The 22,515-nt window shown below is 37.2% G+C and overlaps 1 protein-coding gene and 1 pseudogene across 2 annotated transcripts; both read left to right on the plus strand.

Moving 5' to 3' along the window:
- The first annotated feature begins 535 nt into the window (after nt 1–535).
- On the plus strand, nt 536–2,079 carry LOC148584429 (uncharacterized). The gene is made up of 4 exons (XM_088518665.1): nt 536–597; nt 759–860; nt 946–1,048; nt 1,767–2,079. The coding sequence occupies exons 1-4, from the start codon at nt 556–558 to the stop codon at nt 1,829–1,831; spliced, it is 312 nt and encodes a 103-aa protein (XP_088374791.1). The 5' UTR covers nt 536–555; the 3' UTR covers nt 1,832–2,079.
- A 6,780-nt stretch (nt 2,080–8,859) lies between these two features.
- Nucleotides 8,860–13,443, plus strand: LOC132184382 (uncharacterized; annotated as a pseudogene). Its single transcript, XR_015912843.1, has 9 exons — nt 8,860–9,059; nt 9,186–9,232; nt 9,917–10,007; nt 10,162–10,218; nt 10,381–10,444; nt 10,532–10,597; nt 11,919–12,005; nt 12,341–12,434; nt 12,675–13,443. The product of XR_015912843.1 is annotated as an uncharacterized LOC132184382 (transcript).
- Nucleotides 13,444–22,515: the final 9,072 nt, after the last annotated feature.

The raw sequence follows: 22,515 nt of genomic DNA on the forward strand, positions 1-22,515 counted from the left end.
CTTCATCCTCAAGTTTATTAATAATTTATGTCCTGAACAAGAACTTTTATGTTAGTGGGTCGGGTTGAGTTAATAGATGTAAATCATTGTAACTGTCAGTCATTTTGGATTGCTTTATTGTTTTTGTTTTGAAAAAAATACGTTTGTCAGTTAATTGGTATAGGTTTAAAAAATGAACTAATCCTGTAATTGGTAAAAGTTATATGACTTCTAGAGTGAATATGATTTCAAATTTTGCTTCTGTTGGTTCACAGCATGAGTCTATCTATATATTTGGTGTGTGTGTTCGTCTGCATTTTACCTATTTTTAATAGATTGACTTTTTTGTGTCTGCAGCATGGGAGGCTTGGTTGTCAAGCAGATGCTTTATAAAGCTAAGGCAGAAAATATTGATAACCTTGTGAACAACACCATTGGAGTTGTATGCATAAATCAATAATTTTCACATTGCAGATCCTTCTATTACCCTTCAATGATTATTCTTTATGATGCTTGTGTTTTCCCATGGTTTCAGGTGTTCTATAGCTCCCACATTTTGGCAGCAAACTAGCTGATATGCCTTGGCGAATGGGCCTCGTGTTTCGCCCTGCCCCAACTGTTAGTATATGGTCTTTATAAACAAAGCTGTGTTTTTTTTTTTTTTTTTTTTGTAACGCTTGATTGTTGGTTTCTACATTTATATCTTTGTTTTGTTTTGTGTTTTTTTTTTTTAAGGAAACATTTGATGTTAATAGCATTTAGTTCATGTTGTTTCTTAGATAGGGGAGCTAAGAACTGGGTCTCCAAGACTAGTAGAGCTTAATGACTTTCTTCGAAACCTTCATAAGAAAGGGGTGCTTGATGTTCTCAGTTTCTGTGAGGTAGTCCACAGTTTAATTAAAATAGCATATCTCTTCATCTGTCTCTCTCTGTGAGTTTAAGAGGTAGTTAGCTACTGTTTTGCAGACCAAGGTAACTCCAATTGTTGAAGGTTATGGAGGATGGGCTTTCCGAATGGAAGTAGTACCAATTGAATCAGCGTATCCCGGGTTTGGTGAACTTGTTATAAGTATGACGTTGATAAACATATCTCACTTAAAACAAAGAAGAAAATGGGGTCTCTTTCACCCAAATTATTATGTTTTCCAAAGTCCGCGGACATGAGTTTTAAGTTTCTTTGCACATGTTTAGTGTTGGCTATTTAACATCCCCATGCGCTCCATGTCTCTAGTGGGAGTGTTTGTTGGGTACAAGTCCTCCATTAGTGTTCGTGGCATGCTGTACATGCTCATCGGTGCTTTACCACTCATTTTTGCTCTGGCCTGCATCCTGTCCAGCATATATCCTTTGTGATTACAGTAGCTTTCCGTCATAATATGACTGCTTAACGAAGAAAAAAAAAGCATTAGAAATTGCAAATTCCCCAAAGCTTTAGAATCCAATCTTTATAGATATTTCTCCTCAAACATGACCATATCTTGTTTGTGGTGTTTTATCAAGTATTGATCAATATTGTTGGAGAAACTGTGTTATATTTAGCAGCAGATGGTGACCTCTGTGTGTGTTAATTCCAAGTTTCTAGCATATATGGAATGAAATCACATTTGCGTGATTAAAAGATTGACAGAATGCACCCACTGATGGGACAACTGAAGTATTCTGAGGTGACCAATTATAGGATCAGATAACACTAAAGAGTTTTGGATCATCTTTAGTTTTAGGTACTTGGCTTCAAACCCTTGCTGTTTTTAACAATGACAAACTTCAAATGTGTTTATCTTGATCAGGTTTTGGAGTCAACAGATCATATAAATTCATGCAAACCGATCAGCCGCACCGATCCTTCATATAAAGAAACATTAGAATTTTTGCAGAAGATGAAAGCCCGATATAAATGAAGAGATGATTTTGCTCTTTTGTACATCAAATTTGTGTGAGTAATCAATAGGAACTTCTGGAGCTGGCCTTGATTGTGGCCGATAAACACAAATATAGAAGCTGCAGAAGACAGATTTTGACAGTTGCGAGTGCAATTCATCCGGCAAGTCTGGCAGCGCCTGTGAATCCGATATAATGCTGGTGGACTCGACAGGATCCAAATCGTTCTGTACAACAGATTTTTAATTTTTTTTTTTTTACACTTTAATATGCAAAGATTAAAGTGTTGGTGAATTAACGGTATTTGCAAAAATACCCATATTTCGATCTATGAAAAAAAAAAAAAAATTCTAAAAAAAAAAGGGTATTTTGGAAATTTTGTTAGGATTTAACGGAAAATTCTAACGGTGAGGGGGGACATTAAAAAAATTTAAACGTTTGATATACTAAATTGAGAAGTTTTGAACTTTAAAAATGATATTGTAAAAACGGTGACAATTTAGTAAGTGAAATTTCTCCAACAATTTATAAGTAAATCTAGATTGTTGATAACATTATAATGCTATAGTTCTTTTTTTAGGGGAAAGTACATATATAGGGGTATTTTTGTCTTATTGCTAGTCTTGGGGGACATTGACAATGTATTGGTAGTTTGGGGATGACATGGTTACAATTGAAAGTTTGTGTGACATTGTCAATTTGGTGGTAGTTTGAAGAAGGCATATGAACTTTACTCATAATATTAATATGAATTGTGAGATAATATGATCATATAATTTAAATATGAGTGTATGACTATTAGGAATTTGAGACTTAGGAATTTGAGAATTACCATTAGATAATAAGTTCAATTAAAAAAAAAAAAAAGATATTAAGTTAATATAATAATAATTTAAATTATTAACCATATGATCTAATTTAATGAGATCATATGATTATAACAATGAATTACTTATAACTACAATTAAAGTATTAATGAATTTTTTTGAACAATGTTTTGACCATTTTTTTGAAAAAGGAAATTAAACAATTTTTTTAACCATTTGTAACACTGAACCATACAGTTGTTTTACACTTCAACCATTTTTTTTTTTAAATAATAATAAAATAAAATAATTGAAGGCAAAACTACGTCATTTTGCGCTTCTATATTCTCTTCAGTCTTCCCCCCCCCCCCCCCAGGGCCCTAAACCTAATCGAAAATCACTCTCTCTCGTCTCCCGCCGTCTCTTTTCTCGTCTTTCTCTCTCGCTGCCGTCCTCGCCTCGCCTCGCCATCTTCGATCTCGACTATCATTGCCTCGCCGTCTCTCGGTCCAGAACCGTCCTCGCCTCGTCGTCTTCGATCTCGACTATACTCTCTGGCCCTTATATTGGTATATGTATTATCAAAACTCCCTCTCTGTTTTCTCACCCTAAAAATATTTCTAAAACTCCGTCTTAGAAATATATATCACATGAAATCGTGACTTGAGCGTAACTTGAAAGTCTATTGGACCAAGCAGAAGGCCCGTGGATGTGATTAGGTCGCCCAGATGGGCCAGTATGAATCGGACCCTGAATGAAATGTTAGACTACATGACTCCCTTCAGCCACCTAAGCTGCCCCGTCAACCAATCAGTCTCACTGAGCATGCAGACAACTAATCTTCACCAGCTTGCACTGTCGAGCATCACAATGGCAAGAATCATGGAGCACCCAATAATCATGGAACAGCAGCCAAGGATCCATGTGATTCAGTAGAATCATTAGTCAATGATACAGCAAAGGAAAGAAGATCAGCTCTCTTTGCTGACAGACACATTCACAAGGAAAGATTTGATGAAGATTATGTAAACACACAATCCCATAATATCATGGCCGATTGTGTGTAATAGATGTCTGATTTGTATAGCTATTGTTTTCCGCCTTTGTTACACTGTAAACATATAATAAAATCTGATGTATCATTCAGGAAATTATTATTGAATACAAGAGAAATTTCTTGTGCAGATTTTCTGTCTTTTCTCTTCTCCTTGAAATATTGTATGGTATCAGAGCCTTTAAAGGAAAACTCCTCCAATCCTACAACAATGGCCTCATCTCCTGCTTCTTCTTCATCCTCTGCACCTAACACCAACACATCTTCATCCCCTGCACCTGTCACTACAACATTCACCCTGCCTAGCATCTCTCAACAGATTTCTACCAAGCTTGATGGCCCTGCAGACTACCTAAATTGGGTGTCTCACTTCACTCCAATTCTGAACACCCATGAATTGATGGGGTTCGTTGATGGTAGTGAGCCATGTCCTCCCAAACATCTCACTGATGAAACTGGAAACCTCACCACAATGGTGAATCCAGATGACTCAATCTGGCACAGAAAGGATCAATGCATCCTTAGTTGGTTCAACACAACCATGTCAGACCGTATGCTCTCTTCTCTCTATGGATTAAAGATAGCCAAACAAGTTTGGACTACTCTGGCCACACGATATGCATCTCAGTCAAAGGCCAGAATCTCTTATCTAAAAAGACAGCTACAAACCCTCAATCAAGGTTCCAAAACCTGTTTAGAGTTTCTCAATGAAACCAAATCGTGTTCAGCCCTTCTGGCTGCAGTAGGGCAGCCTATAGAAGATGATGATCTTATATCCTATGTCCTTGGAGGTTTGAACTCTTCTTACACCACTTTCATCACTTTATTCAATTTCACCACCCGCACATCGTCCATGACTTTTGAAGAATTCCAATGTGAATTGCTCAACCACGAGATTCTACTCAACAATCATCTACCACAGCAGCAGCCACTCACTGAATCAGGCAACTTTTCCCTTTATTCTCAAAAACCAAGGCCCTCCAGTGACAATTACCACAAAGGAAAAGCAGTGAGTTACTCAAAGAACTCCCATCAGCCTAATTCCTATCAACCTAGGAATACCTATCAGCCTAACCAGTACAGAGGCTATCACAGGAGCACCTCTCAGTCCAACCTCAGACGACCTGGAGGTAATCACTTTTCACAAAAGTCTGTTCTTGGTGCACCTCCCACCTCATTCCCTCACAGACCATCATGTCAAATTTGTGGGAAACTTGGACACCTAGCATTAGATTGCTATCATAGGATGGATTATTCTTATCAAGGGAAAAATCCACCTTCACAATTTGCTGCAATGGTGGCACGAGCACATCCCTCTGCTATGGAACAGAATGTTGAGGACCTTTGGTATGCTAATAGTGGAGCAAACAATCATGTCACGACTGCCCTCGACAATCTAACACTTCAAGAACCATTCAAAGGTGATGATGAGGTGGCTGTAGGTAATGGAACAGGTTTGTCCATATCCAACATAGGTGCATCTGTCTTGTATAACTCTAAATATCCTTTCCATCAACCTTTCAAACTAAACCACATTTTACATTGTCCAACTGCCGCAGCTAACTTGTTGTCCATTCAGAAATTCTTTGTAGACAACAAGTGCTGGTTCATTCTAACTGATTCTCATTTTTTTGTGAAGGACAACATCACGGGGCAGATTCTTTTGCAAGGGCCAAGTAGAGATGGACTCTATCCAATCTTCTTGTCCAAGTCATCCAGCAAAATAAGACAGCCTACAGCTTTCCTTGGAGTCACAGCCTCCTCCAAAGTCTGGCATAGTCGGTTAGGGCACCCTGCACCTCCCATTTTAAATAAAATCAAGCATCTTGTAAACCTACCTGTACTTGGCTCCATTACAAATGAAAGTTTGTGTGAACCTTGTCAAGTAGCAAAGTCCAAGTATCTTCCTTTTTTTGAGTCCAACAATGTAACTGCCCAACCATTAGAAATAATACATTCTGATTTGTGGAGTTCTCCAATTCCTTCTCTCACTGGATGCCGATATTATGTGATTTTCATTGATAATTACTCAAGGTTCTCTTGGATTTATCCAATGCAAAATAAATCAGACACATTTGCATGCTTTGTCAAATTCAAAAGCCTAGTTGAGAACCTCTTGTCTAAGAAAATAAAAGCTTTCCAATTTGATGGAGGAGGGGAATTCACTTCCAATCAATTTAAACACTTTTTGACTTCTAATGGTATCCTTCATAGAATTTCATGCCCTCACACTCCTCAACAGAATGGTCTTGTCGAGAGAAAACATAGGCACATTGTGGATACTGGTTTAGCTCTCTTGGCTCAATCCTATCTTCCTCTCATGTATTGGGTTGATGCCTTTAATATTGCAGTCTATCTAATCAATAGACTTCCTACAACTGTCTTGAAAAACCACTTTCCATATTTCAAATTACTTTACAAACAGCCTAACTATTCTCTCCTTAGAATCTTTGGTTGTGCCTGCTATCCTCTTCTCCGACCTTATAATTCTCACAAACTGATGTATCGATCCAAAAAATGTATCTTTCTTGGTTATTGCTCCAATTATAGAGGCTACAGGTGTTATGAACCCTTGTCCAAAAAGACCATCATTACCAGAAATGTTGTTTTTGATGAAAATTCCTTCCCAGCAAAGAATTGGATGTCCACTCCACTGACCTCTGCAAATGATTCTGCTTCACCCAAGGTATGTCCTTCTGCACCAGCATTGATACATTCTGTTTCTGCTACTCATGCCATTCCATCATCTTCTATTGACACCCCAGCATCTACCAACGATCCCATGTCCTCTGATTTCGCTACTGCAGATATGCCTAATGACTTGCCCTCTGACACTAGTTTCAGCACTGATGAACCCCTTTCACCCACCCCTGCTGCTTCTCCAGTCCCTCCAGCCGATACAAACATTGCACTATCCCCAATCTCGCAGGTACTGCAAACACAACAACAAATACTGCTCCTTCTCCTCCTAGTCTTGTATCTGGTCCTATCTCTCATCATCCCATGACTACTAGGCTTCAGGATGGCACTCGCAGGCCCAAATCATTTCCCAACTACAAACTCTTCTTCTCAACCAAACATCCACTCCTGGCCTTTCACTCCCATGTCAATCTCTCACACTTATCTCCTGCCCCTACTCGATTTTCCCAAGCAGTCAAATCTCCTCACTGGCAGCAAGCCATGAAGGAAGAATTCCAAGCCCTTCAAGCCAACCAAACCTGGCTCCTCTGCCCAAGACCATCTCATCATAATGTTATCACTAACAAATGGGTTTTTAAAGTGAAACAGAAGGCTGATGGCACTCTTGACAGATTTAAGGCTCGACTTGTAGCTAAGGGTTTCCAACAACAGGATGGCATCGACTACTATGAAACTTTCAGCCCTGTGGTTAAATCCACCACCATACGAGCTATCCTTGCTTTGGCCGTCCACTTTCAATGGCCCACCAGACAATTAGATGTCTCAAATGCCTTTCTCCATGGCACTTTACAGGAAGAGGTTTTTATGAAACAACCACCAGGCTTTGTTGACAGCAAATTCCCTCATCATGTTTGCAAACTTAAGAAATCCATCTATGGCCTCAAGCAGGCGCCCAGGGCCTGGTTTACTAAATTGGTAGCTACTTTGGTTGCTTTTGGTTTTACAGAATCCAAGGTAGACTACTCTCTATTTACTCTCCATACCTCCACAATAAATCTTTTTCTCCTCATTTATGTCGATGACATCATTCTCATTGGGAATTCTTTGCCTGCTATCACTCACTTGGTTTCCTGCCTGAAGCAATCTTTTGCCATGAAGGACCTTGGCTCTCTTCATTACTTCTTGGGCATTCATGTGCAGCCACTGGCAGGAGGACTTCACCTATCATAGACAAAGTATATCTTTAAACTTCTAGACCGTGCTCATATGACAGGAGCCAAGCCTGCCAAGACACCACTCCCAGTAGGTTCCCAGCTTTCTCAGCAAGATGGTGATCCTCTTCCCAATGCCTCAGAGTACAGACACCTAGTCGGAGCACTGTAGTACTGTACCCTCACCCGGCCAAACATCTCTTTTGCTGTTAATCAACTCTGCCAATTCATGCATTCTCCCACTACTACCCATTGGACAACAGCAAAGAGAGTTCTTCGATACCTCAAGGGCTCCATCAATCATGGATTACACTTTACCAAAGGCTCCCTTCAACTAAATGCCTATAGCGATTCGGACTGGGCAGGCAATCTTGATGACAGAAGGTCCACTACTGGTTATGCCCTTTTCCTTGGACCTTGCTTAATCAGCTGGTGTGCTAAGAAGCAACCAGTTGTCTCTAAATCCAGCACTGAGGCTGAATACAGGGCTCTAGTATTTGCTACAGTCGAACTCTGCTGGCTGAGAATGCTCCTTCAAGAACTGAAGATTTTTCTCCATTGCTCTCCCACTCTCTGGTGTGACAACCTTGGTGCATTGGCACTTGCCTCTAATCCAGTGTGTCACGCACGCACCAAACATATTGAAGTGGACTATCACTTCATTCGTGAGAAAGTGGTCAACAAGGATGTTACCACTCGATACTTGCCTACCCTTGATCAGATTGCAGATATATTCACAAAGGGCCTCACTACTGCTCGGTTCCTTCTTCTCCGAGACAAGCTAAAAGTGTAGTCTAACATCTTGTGGGGGGATGTTAGACTACATGACTCCCTTCAGCCACTAAAGCTGCCCCGTCAACCAATCAGTCTCACTAAGCATGCAAACAACTCATCTTCACCAGCTTGCATTGTGGAGCATCACAATGGCAAGAATCATGGAGCACCCAATAATCAAGGAACAGCAGCCAAGGATCCATGTGATTCAGTAGAATCATTAGTCAATGATACAGCAAAGGAAAGAAGATCATCTCTCTTTGCTAACAGACACATTCACAAGGAAAGATTTGATGAAGATTATGTAAACACACAATCCCATAATATCATGGCCGATTGTGTGTAATAGATGTCTGATTTGTACAGCTATTGTTTTCCCCTTTTGTTACACTGTAAACATATTATAAAATCTGATGTATCATTCAGGAAATTATTATTGAATACAAGAGAAATTTTCTTGTGCACATTTTCTGTCTTTTCTCTTCTCCTTGAAATATTGTATGAAATGGGTTCTTCCAGCTGCCCAGCTCAATAATATCAGGCGTTTTCACCTTCTAGTCGGACCATCGAGAAGGAGCACAGAGAGAGAGGGTTTCACAGTGTAAGAAAGCAATGACGACTCGAATAGCGCCCGGAGTAGGAGCCAATTTGCTGGGCCAACACTCTGCCGAGAGAAATCAGGATGCCACCGCTTATATCGGAAATCTCGACCCTTAGGTTCTCTTTCTTCCTTTTGTTTGGTACTTGTTTCTACTTTGCTCGAAAACAAGGAACTCGGATAAGTTAGGGTTTTTTTTTTTTTTGTTCTAGTGTTGGCTTCAATGCCTGTGTCTTTGCTTGCAGGTGACCGAGGAGTTACTTTGGGAGATGTTTGTTCAAGCAGGCCCTGTTGGGATGTTGTGGCCTCCCTTTTCTATTTTATAAATTGCTTAAATTTCTAAATTCTAGGGGATATTGAAATTAGTGATAATTATGCGGCACCAATTTTTTGTTTAAAATTCATAGTTTTTCTAGGTCATAACTGTCTTGTTTTGTTTTTCTTTTGGTATATTGTTTTGGGCATAGTACTTAGTTTTTGATAAGTACTTTAAAAACCTGTTCTTGGGCTCAATTGTACTTAGTTGTGGATATGTAACGCTCATTTCTTTATAGTTATGTCCAAATTTTGTCTTTATTTTTTGGTTTCTCTCCCCAATCTCTCTTTATGGTGGTTGTTGTTTTTGTTGTAAGGCTAGACACTTTGACCATTCTTTAGATTCGACCCTTCCTTCGTCTTAAATGTTCTTCTAGAACTTTGTTTCATCAATGGGGAAGAGAATAATGTATTTTAAATGAGACTGCTAAGATTTGTTCTTCATAAATTATTGCATGTTCGGAAAACTTTTATCAGTGATAATCTTCGCCAATTAATAATTTAGTCAATGTTTCATTTATTTTTGTTAGTATACATATTTCTTCTCTAGCCTAACATCAATGACTTATGAGCTCCTGTTTTAATGAGTTATCAGAAAGGGATTGTTTTTTATAATCTGCTTGTAAGACTGCCCATTGATAGCCTTTCCCCTTTCTGTTTCAGTGAATGTGTACGTTCCCAAGGATAGAGTGACAAACTTGCATGAAGGATATGGATTCGTGGAGTTTCGGAGTGAAGAAGATGCTGACTATGTAACTGTTGATCACATACTCTGGTCATGCTATCTGTTAAACTTTGAAGTGTATGCTAAGATTTTATGGTTTAACTGCGAAGTTTTACTGTTAGCTTCATTCGTTAGTTCTTTACTTTTGACTAATAATTTTGTCCCCTTTGATAACTATGAAGGCAATCAAGGTGCTCAACATGATTAAACTGTATGGAAAGCCAATACGTGTAAATAAGGTATGTTTCCTTTCATCTAAATTTTTACAGCTTTTTTTTTGTTTTGTGCTGCATAAAATTTATGAAACATCATAAATTTGAAAAGGTTTATTTCTGTACTGGTGTCTTTGTATCTGTTCTATGAAATTTGATGAATTACTGTGATGTTTTGTTTTTCCCCAGGCATCCCAAGATAAAAAAAAGTTTGGATGTGCGAGCAAACCTTTTCATTGGGAACCTTGACCCTGTAAGTTAAATTCTATTAGAGTTATGCTTGCTAACACAAGCTAGATCACTGCTTTTAACTTTGTCATTTTCTTGATATTCTTTGCAGGATGTAGATGAGAAGCTTCTATAAGATACTTTCAGTGCTTTTGGAGTCATTGTTACAAATCCTAAGGTTAAATTTTTGGCTTTTCTTTTGTTGGCATCTGATGTTGAATTATTTCCATTTCTAGTTAAATTGCCTAGAAATGTAGAAAGATTTTATGCAAACTACCTACTAATATGGATGTTGGTGTTCTTAGTTTAAAGTTAAATAGGAAGTTGTTTAATGATCTTTCAGCCATTAGAGTTTCTATAACATCATTTATGCATATCATATATTCCTTTGTTTGGCATGAAACTGTAATCTGTTATCTTCGCATGCCTATGCATAGAGGGTGTGTTTTCTTGGCAATATCAATATGAAATAATTTTGCTTATCATTTCTGCAAATGTTCTCTTTCTCTCTTAACTATTTTTTAGTGGGGGAGTTATGGAAGTTCTATGGACAATAGGTTTATCTGTTAGACTACCTTTGTGACTTCATACATCTTATATAGCAGGTTGCAGGGTGGCTTTGAAAGTGTGCTTTGTCTGGTTCATGTAGGAGGAAAGGGAACTGAATCTATGAGTTATATTTGATATGGTTAATCCATCGAAGGGAAAATCATTGGAAGAAGCAAGGATTTTTTTTGTTAGATCCTGCTTTCTTCTACTCATGGAGGCAATCCTCTAATCCTTGAAACATTGAAGGGCAGCTTTGTCTTCTTAACTCGCTTTCGTATACGGGTGCTTCATGTTCCTCTCCTTGCATGGACCTAGAAACTGGTTTCAATAGCTGCTCCTTTGATAGCTTTAGCTAAATTGGTATTGGCGGTTTCCCTATTTAAACTTTTTGAAAGGCCATATAGATAGTAATCACAAAATGGTATATTCAGTTAGGTTTTTGGCAAGACCAAACTACCCAAAAAATTGTAACTTAAAGGGTACCTTATCACATTCTAACTTCTAACAAAGCTACCCGTAATCTGGTATATTAGCCTATCCCCTTTGTTCCATTTTAAGGGGTGAGGTAGCATGTTCTGTTGCAGTGCTGCATAACATAATGATATAAGTTCTAGGTGAGTCAGACCATGATCATCCCGAGGTTAAATCTTTGGTCAGACCAAGATTTTCGATCGTGGAAAATTTTAGAGCTACTTGATGATAAGTTTTTGCATGGCCTTCAACTCTCTATGTTGGTTTTCTTAAAAGATTTTAATTTTGTTTTAGGAGAACTGGATGTAAATCCCTCGTAAGTGGGTTCCGATCTCTTCCTGCCTGTATTTGCGTGGGACAAGTTGTGGGCTCAAACATTTGTACTGAATGCATAAAAATTGATTTTAGAATGTATGTTTTCTACCTATTAAGATTTTGATGCTTCTGTTATTTGGATTCTGATCAGTTCTCTTGTCCAGATCATGAGAGATCCAGAATCAGGAAATTCACGTGGTTTTGGATTTATTAGCTATGATTCTTTCGAGGCATCTGATGCTGCTATTGAGGTATGTGTCTTCTGCTTATACTTTCATATTACCCAAATCTGCTCGAGAGACATGAGGTTCTTCAAGTATGCGAGAATTAGATGAATTATTAATTTGTAGTTTAGTTCCACTTGGTCATAGCTTAATGCCAAGTCTAGACATGATCAACGACTCGATGTCATTCATTTTGGAAATTAGTTGTGCCTCTAGGCTCTTTTTTTTTTTTTATTACATTGTAAAAGATATAATAGTAACTTCTAAATTGTTGTAACGTGTAAGACATGAGCTACCCCATGATACTAGCATTATATTTTGATTATATAAGGAGTTGATCTGGTAGTGATCTAAATTTACAGGCAATGAATGGCCAATATCTTTGCAATCGTCAAATTAAGGTGTCATATGCATATAAGAAGGATACTAATTGGGAGCGTCATGGTACTCCAGCTGGTAAGACTTTTAGGTTTCCCCTTTTTTTTTTTGTTTGAAATGGGGAGGAGCCAATCCTTTATGATTATTTCATAAAGGTAAAATTGTCTAAAAAAAAGTGAAATGACAATTTTTAAATAATTTTACCCTTATAAAAAGTAAAGGACCGACTCCTCTCCATTTCAAACGAAATGGAGAATATCAAATTACATGCTATCATTAAGGACAGTGCTTTACTTGTGTGCTACCGTTATTTTGCAGAGAGAGTTTTGGCCGCAAGCAATCCAGGTACACAAAAGAGCAGGCCTCACACTTTATTCGCTAGTGGGCCTCCAACTCATCCGAGTGTTCCTCAGGCCAATGGAGTCATGCCTCCACGCCCATTTGCAAATGGTGCTGTTGCTCCAGGCCCAATGCCTGCACTCCGCCCACCACCACCTCAAGCGACAGCCTACCCACCTATGCCAATAGCTGGACAACAAGCTTGGCATGGTCAGCCACCGCAACCAGGTCAAACAATCCCACCACCTGGCATGCCTCCACAAATGCAGCAGTTCAGGCCACCTCCCCCAAGCATGCCACCGCCCCCTCCACAGGCAGCTTCAGGTCCCCCAAGGCCCCTACCACCACCAATGGGAATGGGAGGCCAACCACCACCTATGTGGCGTCAACCGCCACCACCACCCCTTCAACATGGCGGTAGGCCCCCTATGCCACAGACATCAATGCCTCCACCACCCCCTCCAAACCACAATAACCAACGCTCCCTCCATCTTGAACTTGGAATCTTGAGAAATCATTCTGAGAGGTTCTGTTACAACACGTATGACGTCTTGGACGTTTCTTGTTCAATCTTTTTGTTCTGAATTAGGAAATGCAGATTGTAATATGTATCGCATTGGTTGAGAAAACAAGCATCTGAGTTTGACTGGAAGGTATATTTAGTTTTTGAAATATTGTCCTTGTTTTTTTCTTGGGCCGGAAATGCCCTTATTTCAAATTATCCTTGAATGGCCCGAATTTTAGGAAATTTCTGACCACAAATTGGCCGTTATATTAGTTTTGGGTTCTAATTCTCCCATGGATGGGCGAGGTTTATTTGAGAAGTTCGAAGGTTAGAAGCTTCGTTGTGTAGTGAACTCCACTAGTTTATCGACAAGCACAGGATGCAACTATGAATTTACCTAATGTCATGCATTGAAACCAGAAATTTTGAGACGCCATATTCTTTTCTAAAAATGCTTAATTTCCTAGTACATTTTGTTGAAATTAATGAGTTCCGAAGTCTTTGCTCTGTTGATCAAGTGAATTTTTTTTTTTTTTTTTTTTTTTTTTTTTTTTCTATTGGTCGATTCAAACTTTGTACCATTTATATGAACTAAGTAGTGAGTACCTTTTGCAAAATGTGAAAACGGATTTTCATTTATGTGTGCTAAATTATTTTTCTCTTATGAATCAAGTGAAAAATTCTTGTCAATAAAAAATAATTTACAAGAAATAATCAAAATCACACACTCCATAAAGGAACCCAATTGTCACTCTTCCCCTTGGAGCCACCCCCTTTGTCATCCCAACTCTTCCTATGATAACCACATCACTGTAGAGGGACTTCGTCACCCCTCTATAGTTCTTTTTTTTTTTTTTTAGTAACATATTACCCTCCATAGTCCCTTTAATTCCAAATAATGCTATACATTACCCATTATGAGTGCCTAAATCAAGACAAAGTCATAAGCGTCCATCAGATCCCTGGCCTCCATCATACCCCACTATCCTTCATGCTCTCTCCACTCATCATATCATCAATCTCTTTTCCTTAATGTATGAGATGTGTTTCCTTTTGTATCTCTATATAATGTTCTCTTGTAATCAAGACTATCATCCAACTTAATAAAGATGTAGTCTCTTGAATCTCTTGTGTTCTCTTGTAATCAAGATTATCATCCAACTTAATAAAGATGTATGTGAAGCCAGTTAATGCAGATATATAAGTAGGTCCCAAACACCAAGGAAACAACAGGAGTTGAAAAGACCCAAAAGTAAAAGAAGACCGAAGCATAATATATGATTGCACCCCCGCGAGAGAGTGACTCCATTTCATTCTTACATATGTTACTACGCGTGACAGCCATGACCTGATCATAACACTTCTCCATGAATATACTTAATTAATTTGCTCAAAAAAAAAAAAGAATATACTTAATTAAGCAAAAAAAAAAAGTAGATTTCTAAATCTCAAGATTCTCTCACCTCGGTAATATCAAATGCAGACATAAGATACTTGATACATGCCGGATAAAAGCCATGGGTTCATTGTTCCATTCGAGCTCGAAGACCCGTTGGATCTGGAAAATGCTCACTTTCCACTGATTGGTACCATTGATTTAAAGTGTGATAGCCTGGAAAGAAAGAAAAAAAATCATTGTCATCCACATTTAAATCACTTTTTCTTTAACAAATAGATAAGGAACCTACAAATACCACACCCAATGTGAGTTGAACCGAGACCTCCTTAAGAAAGAGAAAAATTACCACAAGAGTACAAGACCATCTGTCACATTAAACCACATTAGTTAATGTGTTTTTCATACATAAAAATACTGTCTTTTGATAATATCCTTCTCACTACACTAAAATATTTGGAAGTAATAAATATGAAGTCAAGATTGAGGCAGCAAGTGATCAAGATTGAAACTTTCACTACTACTATCACATTTTTCATTACGTACGTCCAATTGATTCTTTGGTCTTAAGAGTTTCGGTTTTAAGAATGAGTGATTACCCTTCATTGCATAAAAAATTCAGAGCATAAATTTTTTAAAAACATAAGCAAAAGCTATGTGGTTACAAAGTCGTAGATACATAGAAAAATCTAACAATCAAATCGTATCAATGATCTCCGATCTCACTCATGTACAAACTTTATTTATAGCATAGATTGGCTCTTGCCGGTATAGGTCTAAGACATGGGTTGATCATATCCTTACAACAAAAGTTTTTATTTAACCAGTCGTGAGAGATAAGCACTCACATTGAAAATTATTTTTCCTCACCTCGAAAGCCAGAACAACATAAACAAACAAAAAACCACAAATAGCAGCGGCAGACTCACATAAAAGCACGTGAGATTCACGCAATCCACACTCAGCGCGTTTGAACCATAGCCGTCGCGCGCCAACCATTGGGAAAACGTCTATTATCTACAGGACTCGTTGGCGCCAGGAAAGAATGTGTAATGGTATGTATAGGACTTGAACCAGCAGCGAAAACGTAGATCTGCTTCAGGAAAAGCTTATCTAAGAACCCTTGCAAAAGCCGACAAAGCCAAAAGATCAGGAAGGAAAACGACGGGCGAGGTGGAGTAGACAACCAAAGTAGTGGAGGAGGCTAGGCACTACTGCTGAAGTCTAAAAAAAATCTAAAAAAAAAAAAAAAAAAAATTGGAAAAATGGGAAGGGAGGAAATCATCCTTCCTCCATTTTGGATCGCACTAAATGTAGAGGATCCTATTCTAAGTAGGGCTCAGAATTAATTACACTCGTAAATTGTAGGAGTGAAAAGGCGGGCGGTTAACCACTAACTACCTTTATTATATAATAATAATAATAATAATAATCTTTATACTTAAAACATGATCAATTGATTTTTAAATCATATGATTATATAATAATAAATTATACATAAATAATATGACATAAATCATAAGTATACATTGGTAAATGACTAAATATTGTATAACTTGCATTTTGTTTTTTGTTTTTTTTGTTTTTGTTTTTGTTTTTTGTTTTGTTTTCTTTTCTATTAGTATAACTTGTATTCTTAACAAGTTATGATTTACATTTTTTTTTTCTTTTTTTTCTTTTTTTAAAGTACAAGTAGATGTAAATTAATATAAATTTGAGGTAAAATATTTTAGATTTTTCAATATGAACTTCTTTTGAAGCAATTTGGCCCAATGTGGTATATATATAAAGCCCAAAACTAAAAATTGGCCCAATGGCCCAACTTTGAAAAAAACGGTTATAGCGGGCGGTTATATGTTTAATAACTGCTAACTGCTATCTGCTAACCGCTTAGCGAATGCGGTTAGTGAAATTTAGTAACTGCCTAGGCGGTTATTAGAAATAATCGCTATGCATAACCGTCTTTTCACCCCTAGTTAATTGATTTCAGGGGTGTGACACTTGACACTAGGCCGTTGAACGTATTTCTTCGCTTAGACCATGTTTGAGAAATAAATGTTTTAAGTAAAAAAGCGCATTTTGACAAAAGTTTCATTTTTAAACTTTTGCAAAAAATGGGTTTTGGCAATTTTTAGAGAGAAAAAAAAGTGAAAGAAGTACTTTTGTAATTTTTTACCAAACATGCTAGCTTTTGTCTACCACAACTTTTTAGGTTTTTAAGCCTTCAAACGCAATCAAATAGGCAATAGGTATTGAGTCGTAATAAAACATCTCCATAATGTTCTTTTTCCATTTCATTCATAAACCATTATTTTCTTCAAATTTTTTCCTTTCAAAATCTTCTCTCTCTCTCTTTTTTTTTTTTCCTGCAAAATTCTTTTATGCAGAATTAATTTTTCTTTAAATCATATATAACTTAATATAACATATGTGCATATATGAAACATACTTTAAATCGTAGGGCTCAGAGTCTGTAAATATACAAGTATCACAAGACATCCCTTGATTATTAGAAGAATAAACCTCCTATGCGGTCTGGCTGCAAAACCCAACTTTTGCAGCCCCTAATCATCTAATGCCACCTAAGTTAAGTGCACAAGCTTAGCTTACAACCCAATACACCCGATAAAAAAAGAAAGAAAAGAGAGAAAGAAGGAGAAAGAAGAAAAGAGAGAAAGAAGTGGCGTGGGTCTGGCAGAGAAGAGAAAGAAGAAATGGCCATGGGTAACTAAGTAACTTTTCTCTCTTTCTTCTTTGGTTTTTTCTTATGGGTCTGCTTTTTTTTGATCATTTGAGTTCAAAACCATTTCTGATCAGTTTTTTTTTTTTTTCCCTGATGGGTCTTCCCAGCCACTGAAATGGCGCTGGTGAAGGGGTCTGGTCGTGGGTCTCGCGGCTCCGGCTGGGTTTTGAGGCATAAGTTTTTAAGGGTTAACCTTTCCCTCTAAGTTTTAATTTTTAATCCAAAAACTAGTTTTAAGGCATTAGAATCGATTTTTGTGGCATTAGAAACAATTTTTGTGGCATTATAATCGATTCTTGAGGCTGGATTCAGCAGGAAAGTCCTCGGAGAGGATGACCCATAATCGTTGGAGAGGTGACCCACAGCTGGGTCATGGCCAGAGCCAGCCGTGGGTCACACAAGACCCACGCCATGGGTCTGGCAAGACCCACGGCTGGGTCTCGCCTGACCCGTGCCGTGGGTCTGGCGAGACCCACCGGCCATTTCTTCTTTCTCTGCCAGACCCACGACATTGCTTCTTTCCCCTTCTTTCTCTCTCTTCTTTCTTTCTCTTGTTTTCATCCGATGTATTTGGTTGTAAGTTATGTTTGTGCACTTAGCTTAAGTGGCAGTAGTTGATTGGAGGCTGCAAAAGTTGGGTTTTGCAGCCCGACCACATAGTAGGGGCTCTCTTATTAGAATTATGGATATTGGTGGTTATTTGCCTTCACCACTTGAATGAGAAGATTCGGTTGCCTTTTTTACTGTCTTCAACGATGCCATTAATGGTTGTATGTCTCCAAGAGGTAGCTCAATCGACTGGAGATCACTAGATCGAATTCCACTCTCCCTTGTATGAGACATGTAAAAAAAAAAAAAATAGTTGCACTTCTTTTTGGGGTGGAAATCTATCACTAAGTTTTATGATGGATTTTTCTCCTTAAGGTTTATCCTCGCTACATGGCTTAACAATTATTGCACTTTAAGGGTAGTATTCTTTTTGTTAGGACGTATTTGATGGAACAGAATCTTCTCCAGTCTATTTTGGATTGGAGAATATCCAGTTCATGGTTAGGATTTCTTCTTAGAAATCCTAGAACCACTAACGGGATAACTGTCCCACTAACAAAAAAGCCGGTCTGGGGTGGACCCCCAACTGTGGTGGTCTAGCCACCCCCGATAGGGTGCCCAACCACCCCTTATTTTTTTATTATTTTATTTTATATTTTTTTAATATGGAATAATATATATATATATATAGTGATACATGTGTCTAATTTGTGACTTTAGGATTTCTAAGAAGAAATCTTAATCATGAACTAGATATTTTCAAGTCCAGTTTGAACTAGAGAGAATCCTATTCCGTATTTGATAATGGTAGAGTTTAAGGCAATTAGGTTGTGGAATATGATAAGGCTAGTACAAACCATTCATTTAGTCGTAAAACTTTCCCTCTTAACCTTTTGTTTTTAGTGAAACCAAAGCATAAACATATAAACAGATGAGTTGATAAAGAAGAAGATAGCAAAGCCCCACCCCCCAACAACAAAAAAAAAAAGACACAAAAAATGCAAAGAACAGAAAAAGAGAATACATGCCCATTTTGTTGGAGATTATGCGGTGAATCTCAGTGTTTTATCTAAGAATGACATTCTAATTTGTAATGAATAAAGTTATTATTCACTCATCTGTTTATTTAAAAATACGGGATATGATCATTTTATATGCTTATTGTGTTATTTATATTGTGCATGCGAATGGTCCTTAGATCATACATTGAATATGGTCTACAGTGTGAGTAATGGGGTTATCACACAAGGTCTTATCACGCAATTGGTAATGGAATTGAGCATTTCATTTGTGAAGACTGTTATACATCAATCATGGTGATTTATCTTGATCAAGCGAAGTTGGGGGCTTCGGGTTGATATGTACTGAATGGACCATGAAAGTTATTTTCCTTAAAAATACTATCAATAGGAACGATTATAAGTCTGTAACTTCCAAGACTTCTTATGATATTGATTCTAAATCCTGGCGGAGATCCTCCCCAATTTGCCAAGCTAATTTGCTACCAAAAAAAAAAAAAACAAACCTCCCAAAACATAGCAACATCCCTCCATTTCGAGGAATTGTTTCTCTCTCTCTCTCTCTCTCTCATTTAATTTCTTTCCAACTAATTCCATTTATCTCTCTCTCTCATTTAATTTCTTTCCAACTAATTCCATTTATTCTACAATGTTTCATTTATGATAGCATTAATGTTTCAGCTATCCATCCAAACTGAGAAATGATATATACCATTATTTTTTGTGGTCCTTATTAAGAGGACTAAGTCATTTTATAACTCATTTCTTACTTTTTATTTGTATTTCTTGCATTGTAATTTTGAAATTTTCTTTTTGGGTATGATTTTGAGGAACCCACCCTATTTTCAATGTTTTAGTCCCTGTAACCCTTTCCTAATTGCTTATTCTTAAAAAAAAAAAAAAAAAAAAAAATGAAAGAAGATGTATGCCATTATTTTGTCCTCTTTTTATTCCCCTCAAAGTTTATATATCTTTTAAAATTACCATTGGATTTGAGATGGATCACTATTAAATTTTGATTTTAAAAATCATATCAATTTTGAAGGGATAGAAGGAAGGTAAAATAATTGTATGTAGCATTACTCTTCCATCGTATTGTCTATATATTTATGGTCCTCTTCATTAATACTCAATAACTCCAATACTCCCATTATTTTTCCATTTTGTCTTTATGTAGAATATCTAGCTAAAATAAAATCTAATCGTAAATATATTGTCACATCTTTTTAGTACCATTTCAACAAAGAGAAGCGCTAAAGAACCCAAAAAAATTTTCCAAATTTTTGTCCCCAAATTATCTAGTCCGTTCAAAAAATAACTAGGTTTAGATTGATTTTTTTTTTTCTAAAATGAACGTGGGGTTCAAATTATTTAAGAACAAGAATTTCGAAAAAAAAGTTTTGGGATCTCTAGCATTTCTCTTCAACAAAACTATTATAGTTAAACCCTTGTGAGCCACCTACCTTGTTGTTTGTCTTTAACATCTTTAATGAGCATCGAGGAATAAATAACATAGTCTCCTTTTTCCAAATTTGTTTAAGACCTATCCCATGACGTTTTTATTGACCACCATTTGTTGTCGTCTCCGGAGGCTCTCTACTGTCACAGGCCTCCATTTGTCGTCGTGTTTGGAGACCCTTCTTCGTCACTGATTACTAATTGCCACCTTCTTCGGTAGTCCTTTACTATCATTGGCCATCGTTTGCCGCTTTCACTGGTCACAGCTTCTAAAGTCCTTGCATTATTCACCGCCATTTGCAAAGATCATCTGTTGTCAGTTGTCACTGGCCACCTTCCTTCGCTGTCATCGGCTACCCCCAATGGGGTAGGTGGTCGGCCACCCATGGGGGAGATGACGAATATGAATGATTTTTTTTTTTTTTGCCCTAAAAGTAATTTTTGGGATATTTTTGAAGAGTATTTAAAAAACAGAAAAATATTAAGTGTTCTCCTATTGTTCTATAATGCCCCAATATTTGAACTAATAAAATCGTAAGTAGAAACTTCCGGTTTCTACATGACGTTACGACATGAGAGTTACAATCTTGTAGTGAAATATATATTTCTTCGTTCTAAACATTAAGAGTTGAACACATAACATATATGAATTGACTCAAATACCTCGATGTAATATATATAATAAACATTGTTTCATATTACATAACAAAAAATACACTAAGTGTACCAAGTAAGTGCCACAGGCAGCATGCAAATACCATAACTAACAAACCGGAGTTTAAATATACATACAAACCATAAAACAAACAACACATAAGTAATACAAGCTAGCTCCCCACAGACTAGCACATGACACTTGGTAGATGGTTTAGTAACCATTAAAACTGGCAAAAGGACCCTCACCCTCTACCTCAAACCCTGCATAAGATTCTATGTAAATATGATGTCATCATGTTTACATAGATAAACATGTGAATCTTCTAACTTCATAAAAAGAACCATTAAAGAAACTTCATCGTAAAAGAAATATGCATGTATGAATATGCAATGTAGTGACCATTTAGTTTGAGTCTTTAGAATTTATCTTCTTTAGTGCTCCTCTCGTGTTAAGGCTCTCAGCCCCATTTAGTGTTGGTTTACACCTCTCCCATATAAAGTTTACCTGTTTGCTTGGAATCTTTTTTTGGTCCTAGGTTAGTTACTTATTAGGGTCTTTGGACTTGGTAGCGACAACTTGCCAATCCACTGGCTTGCCATCACCCCTTGCTACAATCACCAGTTTTGTTGATGGCTATCCTCTCAGCCGTTTTTATTTTATATTTAGACACAGTATGCAATATTTCATGAATAGTTATATTAGACAGGTAATTAATAAAACAACAAAAATTATATTATCAAAAACCATGTTTAATATAATGATATTGGCCGCCATTGTCGTCTCCAGAGGATCTCTATTGTCACAGGCCTCCATTTGTGGTTGTGTCTGGAGACCCTCCATCATCACCAATTACTGTTTGCCACCTTCTTCGGTAGTCCTTTACTATCATTGGCCATCGTTTGCTACTTTCACTGGTCACGGTTTCTAAAGTCCATGCACTATTCATCACCATTTGCAAAGGTCCTCTGTTGTCATTGGCCACCTTCCTTCACTATCATTAACTACCCCCCAGTGGGGTGGGTGGTCGGCCACCCATGGGAGAGATGATGAATAATGAATATGAATGTTTTTTTTTTTTCTTTTTTTTTTGCCCAAAAAAAATAACTTTTTGAGTTATTATTTTTTAGGGTATTTTTAAAATTTTGGTTGAAATCTAATTCCATCCCAAATAGGAAACCTAGTATTCCTATGTTGTAGTCCTCGTATAACTCATCATATTCCTAGGTAATCACCATGCTAGTGTACCAAATGTGACCATTTTTTTTTTTTTTTTTTTTTTTTTTTGTCTAAGAATCTCGATTGATCATAATCAGATTTTTTTAAATAAAAAATAAAAAATTTCTTTATATATATATATATTTTATATAGACCTAATGATATTTTCATTTATATGAATTTTAATTCAATCATACATGATTGAGAAATGTTAGGTTTCTCAATACCTTTTTCAAATATTTGATTCCAAACTAATGTGTTAGAATTTCATCACCTT

This window comes from Corylus avellana, chromosome 7 (genome assembly GCF_965113065.1).
Source record: "Corylus avellana chromosome 7, dhCorAvel1.hap1.2, whole genome shotgun sequence".
In the NCBI taxonomy this organism is placed as follows: domain Eukaryota; kingdom Viridiplantae; phylum Streptophyta; class Magnoliopsida; order Fagales; family Betulaceae; genus Corylus; species Corylus avellana.

Bases quoted from the DNA above. Each gene is read 5' to 3' on its own strand.
- LOC148584429 (XM_088518665.1), top strand. From the start codon at position 556: ATGCCTTGGCGAATGGGCCTCGTGTTTCGCCCTGCCCCAACT. The intron at 598-758 runs GTTAGTATATGG...GTTGTTTCTTAG, and splicing joins TGTTTCGCCCTGCCCCAACT to ATAGGGGAGCTAAGAACTGG. The intron at 1,049-1,766 runs GTATGACGTTGA...TATCTTGATCAG, and splicing joins GTTTGGTGAACTTGTTATAA to GTTTTGGAGTCAACAGATCA.